We start from the raw sequence: 6,521 nt of genomic DNA, 5'->3' as shown, positions 1-6,521 counted from the left end.
TGCTTAGAATCATAAACTTTGATTTTCTTTTGCACCAATCTTTTTTTCTCAGCCAAATGGATTGCATACTTAACCAAATAACAAACACGATATAGTGATCACCATGCCTCATTCTTCCTGCTCTTCACTGAGTGATGGAATGGTCAATGTGACATATACTCTTGAGAAAGAACCTCCTGACACTCACTTTTTTCTAAAAAGACTTGAATTTTAATATTTGGAAGTCACCTTTATTAGCCTGCCTAGGCTACGGTTAGCTATATGAATTGGGTAGATAATTTAAACCTGCCATATTTCAGTTTCATTTTCTCACAAGCATGGACAAAATCATTTTTTTAGCTGTGTGATTTTGTAAATTCAATTGTATACATAAAAACATTAACTACAATCATTCAATAGCTTTGTCATTCGAAGAGTTGACTCATTGGAAAGGACTCTGATGCTGGGAGGGATTGGGGGCAGGAGGAGAAGGAGACGACAGAGGATGAGATGGCTGGATGGCATCACTGACTCGATGGACGTGAGTCTCAGTGAACTCCGGAAGTTGGTGATGGACAGGGAGGCCTGCCGTGCTGCGATTCATGGGGTCGCAGAGAGTCGGACACGACTGAGCGACTGATCTGATCTGATCTGATGTTTCCTTAATAATCTCCCCTCTTCCTCTTTCCTTCTCTCCCTTCCCTTTTTTTTTCTATCTTCCTCTCCTCTTTTTCTCTGCTTCTTCTTTTTTTTTTTTTCCCGCCCTGATATCTCCTTCTCCAGCAGTTGTGTGTAGGAGAGTGTGAGACCTAGAACCAGACTCCACCTGGACTCCTCTCTGTGATTCCTGTGCACAAGGTCCCAAAGATCCTACATTTAGCCTGAGTGTCCCTTTCCTAAGAAGCATATGAAGACCTTCACAGGAGAGGCTATTTTTAGGTCTGATTTTCAATTCAGAGTGGTGGCTGTACTGGTGGCAATCCCTCTTGTTTTCCCAAGAAAGCAATGCTAAGTGTTGCTCTGTATAAGATGTGTATTGTTAACAGTAGCATTTCCTACAACCATAGTGACAGTTCAGACAAAGACCAGTCATGAAGGTGAAACCCTGGACATGAGTCCACTTGTAAAGAAGGCCACTCCGAGCTACTTGCTTGGATCCAAACCACTGATCCTCCCATCACATGAGATGGGACACATGGAAAGTGCTTCCTGGCCCCCACGGTTGCCTGTGGTCCATGCTCCTCTGAGATCCCTGCTCTTTTGATCACTGGGGGTGTTCCTCTGTCACCTCCCTACACGGACTTACAGTTGCTAAGGGTAATTTATTCTGTCCTTTCCCCACAGGTGCAACTATAGAAATTTTTTTCTGAGAAGGTTCTCATCCCTCATCTTACACTTCTTTTCTTGGGGTTTCTTTTTCTTTATTCAGATTCCCCAAGAGCTTTTGATCTCTCTCTCTCTCTCTCACTCTGTTCACAGTGCTGAATTAATACACTCTATTGGGAAATAGACCACAGGGCCTTGGGGTACAGGTGTCTGACAAGGGGACCAACCCCTGTGAGCAATGAGGATGGAAGGGGCACAGCGAAGCTAGAGCCCATAAAATCGGCCTGTAGAGCCTTTGGAAGGGCCAGTTCAGGTACTTTCCCCAACAACCAGAAGCAGCAGCAGTGCAAACTTCTGGAGGTGGTAAGTCCAAGCTGGGGCCAGGAAAATGTGAGGAAGGAGGCAATGAGGAAAGGAGGCGAGTCCAGGAATAAAAAGGAGATGGAATGCTTTCAATAGGGCCTAGTGCAGATGTTGATCCTGTGAAGATACTTAGATCCTGTGGCCATACAAGGTATATGGGCTTCAAACAACTCTAGGCTCAAAGCCCTTCACCCATATCATGGCTGGGAGACCAAGGCTGTGTGCCTGGCTGGGTCAGGATTTTTCTTTCCGACCTAGTCTAAATCCATCTGTGAGCCAAGATGATCATTCCTTTTTCTAGGCAGCCATTTCTGGGCTTGGATATCCTATTATATTTTTGGTTATTTAAGACTTATCTGACCTTTCCAGATTCAATATATCATGGTCAGAGAACATGTTTTCTTTGTTAGCACCTGGAACAAAGAATCACAGCAGCCACTCCTTTATAAATATCAGCCTGTGAGTAAAAACTAATGGAATTGGAGTATTGGCAATCAAATCTATACCCTAGATGGCCAACAAGTCCTCACTTCTTAGAATAAGAAGCCTTACTTTCAATGAGGAGAATACATATATAGAGAAAAAAAATGGTTCCAGCTATTAAGGAATTTAAAAGAGACTATAAGATGGAGCTGAAAGTATATTGCTATACTATATCAGTGTTATTGGAGGTCTGAAAGGGACATTTCTTTCCCGTGTCACTTAAAAGACTTTTGGTGACGTTCTTAACTCTAGTCTCCCTGCATCTCGTCTTTTCTTACACCAAATTCAAGAGTCCTCCTCATCCCTCTAATACATCCTTTCTTCTCCACCTACATGCCTGTGTTCAGATCTTGATCATTTTTCCTTTGAACTATTCAGTATTCTCTAAAAGGCTTGTGTGCAAGTCTCCTTTGTCCTGTCTGTAGCACGGCACTTCCCTGTGTCAAATTCTCTGTTGATTCCTTAGGATGTACCTGACAATGCCTATTGCCAGGTGGGCTGTGAATGGCTGCATATGCTCCTTCATGCCTGTAAACTTTGTCTCCTGATGCTCTTCTCTCCCATCTCCTCTCCCCAAAGAAATTGGGATCTACCAGCCCAGAAAACCCCATCATTATTTATTACTGAGTCCACCTAGGCAGACATTTCTTCTCTTGCCATTACCTATAAGAGTGAGCCTCTCCTCTCTCCAGGTGAATGTTATCCCTTTTTGTTTCCTGTTCTGATGCTCTTAGCTTGTCATATCCCTGGGCTAACAGAATCTCAGGAAATGATCCTTTTTGTCTCCCCAAAAACACTGAAGCTAAATATCATTTATCTGTTTTATAAATGGGAAAACTAGGTACCAAAGAGTTTAAATAGCTGTCAGGGTGGTACAATGAGTATAAAAGCCAGAATTGGAATTCCTTTCCATCTAAGGTCCACATTTCAAGCATAACACATTGTTTCATTCATCTGTACTTTTGTCTCTTTCCAGTTGCTTCTAAGATCGTCTTTACTAGAGCCACAACTATACTGTATTGTAAGTATTGATAGGTTAATTTTCCTCTATTAATTAAGCTCTCAGAAGATAACTGTTTTTCCTTAATCCATGTTATACATTTGTATGCTTTACGATAAGACCAAGTACTGAGAAGGCACTGACTCTTTCTCATTTGTTCAAATAGATCAAGCCACTCTGAGGATTCAGAACTTGAAGTTTTTGGAAAGGAGAAGCCTTTTCAGGAAAGGTGGATATGTTTACTATTCTTCTTATTTCTCTGATTCACATAGGGTAATTTTCTTAATCACAAATCGGAATACAGGACAGAGTTGATACATAATTTTCCCTATTGCTGTTTTAATCTCAGAATCCTTGGTTTGTCTTAAAAGCCCTACAATGGGTAGAAATTGTGTATGTGTTTGTGTATGGGTTATATTGATAAAATCTGCATTTGGGAAGTCTGAGACATAAAAAGTGAAAGTTCTTTTTCCAATTCTTATCTGACAGCAAAAGTCTGATACCTCCTTGCACACACTTCACCCTCCTACATGATACTTGTCAGATAGTACTCATAAGCATCGTTAAGAACCGTAACTCTGTTGATTATAGACTGCCTGGGCTCCTGCTTTCATCCTGCCACGATTCTCTGGCTCTTTCCTGTTCTTTGACTGTTGCATTCATTGTTGTCAGCCTTCTTAGTACTTGGTTCACCCTGATCTCTGTTTAGCAGTGAGGGGGATAAGACAGTACCCAATCCAAGAAACAAATGGAATCAAAGCAGATAAGTTTACAGAACAGATTCCAAATGCTGGGATCATTGGGTCCGGCCACAAGAAATCACAGATAATTTTGCTAACAAGGTATATGAATTCCTATTGAAGTTAATATGCCTAAAACTCACTCACTAACTAGTTTTCTATTTTACTTTTGGTAACCTCCTGGTATCCCTCAATACTGACTGTCTCTGTCACTAGGATAGAAAATTCACAGTCTTTTCTAAAGGACTCAAGCCAAAGAAAGCACTCTTCAAATTTCACAAAGAGAAATAGCAGCAAATAATCCAGTAAGAGAATGATAAACATTATGCCTTGAAGTAAAATCCTCTTTGAGGTTGGAAGAACATATTCTCCTTGGGTGGGGTCAAGGAATATTTACCTCTAATCTTTTATGAAGATAAAGAATCCTGAAGTCAGTCCCTGTCCAATTGTACAGAAATGGCTGGGCTTTTCTAAGACTTCCATGTGGTCAGCTGAACAGAGCCCTCTGTATGGCTGTCCCTTCTAAACTCTGAGGGAAGGAAAGCCTTAATTAAACTGTGCTTATTGAGGCTAAATATTGTGAAAGAGCTCTAGAGTCAGATTCCTTGGTTCTCAGTCCTGGCTTCACATACTAACTTTTAAATTCTGATCAAACTATCTTGCTCCCCTTTATCTGTACACTTTCATTATCTGCAAACTTAGAATAACAATATTAGTTATATTTAAGTGCTTTTAAAAGGATGATATGAGTTAATGAATATAAACATTCAGCATAATATAGCATGAAGTTTGTTCAGTTAAATGTCAGCAATGATTGATGATGGTTTGAAAACTTCATTGGGACAGGTGAAGAGCATATCTAGAATGCATACTTTCTGTGGTAATATATTCTGTCTTACATTTTAAGGACTGAATTTTCAATGTGATCAGAAAACATTACATGATATCATACAGCAACTACTCCATTCCCCCAGTCTCCAAATTCCTCCTCATCTGCTTCCCTAACTACCAGAGCTGGCAGCACTGGCTCTCTCTGCCCCTCAGTCTCCTCTTCGTCCTGGCCATGGGGGCCAACGCCACCCTCCTGATCACCATCCGGCTGGAGGCCTGTCTGCGTGAGCCCATGTACTACCTACTCAGCCTCCTCTCCTTGCTGGACATTGTACTCTGTCTCACCGTCATCCCCAAGGTCTTGGCCATCTTCTGGTTTGACCTCAGGTCCATCAGCTTCTCAGCCTGCTTCCTCCAAATGTTCATCATGAATTGCTTCCTTGCCATGGAGTCCTGCACATTCATGGTCATGGCTTATGACCGCTATGTGGCCATCTGTCACCCACTACGATACCCCTCCATCATCACTGACCAATTTGTAGTTAGGGCTGCCATCTTTGTGGTGGCCCGGAATGGCCTCTTTTTTCTCCCTGTTCCAATCCTTTCTGCCAGACTGAGATACTGTGCAGAGAACATCATCAAGAACTGCATCTGCACTAACCTGTCTGTGTCCAAACTCTCCTGTGATGACATCACCTTCAATCGGCTCTACCAGTTTGTGGCAGGCTGGACCCTACTGGGCTCTGACCTCATCCTTATCATTCTCTCCTACTCTTTTATCCTGAAAGCTGTGCTAAGGATTAAAGCTGAGGGAGCTGCTGCCAAGGCCCTGAGCACCTGTGGTTCCCACTTCATCCTCATCCTCTTCTTCAGCACAGTCCTGCTGGTCCTAGTCATCACTAACCTGGCCAGGAAGAGGATTCCCCCAGATGTCCCCATCCTGCTCAACATCCTGCACCACCTCATCCCCCCAGCTCTGAACCCCATTGTTTATGGTGTGAGAACCAAGGAGATCAAGCAGGGAATCCAGAAACTGCTCAGGAGGTTATAAGGGGTAAAAAGAATCAGATCCAACTCCTGGAATTGTTAAAGAAAGTCAGGAATTATTTGTATACTGGAAAGGGAATTTCACTTTTTAATTCTGAAATGAATTCCGATTTTTCTTTGCCTTAATATCTTAGATAAGAATGAAAACATTCCTCCATTAATCTTTGTTTCCTGTTGCTTCAAAAAAATTCTTTCTTTGTTACATATTTTGGGGAATTTTTCTTGGCAGAATCCTTAAATGAGAGGCATGGCAAGCCTTAGTCAATGGCGTAGGATTAGATTAGGAGTGTTTGACCACTAAAGACACAGAATATATATGATAACCTTAAAAAGATCTGCCTGCCCCCTGATTTACAAAGGATGTGGAAGCCTTCCCTGTCTCCAGTTTCAACCTGATAGAGCCCTACATGACTTCTGCATTGTGAAGGGTTGATTGGGCTAGACTATAGACATTACTCTGACTCTCAGTGTCAAGCGCTTTGCCCTGAGCATCCCTGACATTCTTCTCTGGCACTTGTGGCAGAGGTGACATCTTCCGGCTCCTCAGGTCATTTCGGACCTGATAAAATTTTCCATCTGTGCAATGTCTACATATTTTTTTTAATCACCATTTTTCAGAATGAGTAAGTATGAATATTTTGTTTAGTACTCTGCATGTTATTGTTGTTGTTTAGTCACTAAGTCAAATCTGACTCTTTGCAACCCTATGAACTGTAACCCGCCAGACTCCTCTGTCCATGGGATTTCCCAGA

The 6,521-nt window shown here is 42.0% G+C and overlaps 1 protein-coding gene across 1 annotated transcript; it reads left to right on the top strand.

Annotated features, from left to right (window-relative positions):
- The first annotated feature begins 4,831 nt into the window (after nt 1–4,831).
- LOC102280578 (olfactory receptor 56A4) lies at nt 4,832–5,773 on the top strand. Its single transcript, XM_005896283.2, has one exon. It carries the CDS (start codon nt 4,832–4,834, stop codon nt 5,771–5,773), a length of 942 nt encoding a protein of 313 aa, XP_005896345.1.
- Nucleotides 5,774–6,521: the final 748 nt, after the last annotated feature.

The sequence above is a fragment of the Bos mutus genome, chromosome 15 (assembly GCF_027580195.1).
Source record: "Bos mutus isolate GX-2022 chromosome 15, NWIPB_WYAK_1.1, whole genome shotgun sequence".
Lineage (NCBI taxonomy): Eukaryota > Metazoa > Chordata > Mammalia > Artiodactyla > Bovidae > Bos > Bos mutus.
The sequence above is the reverse complement of the archived record's forward strand: the minus strand, read 5'-3'. Positions and strand labels throughout refer to the sequence as shown.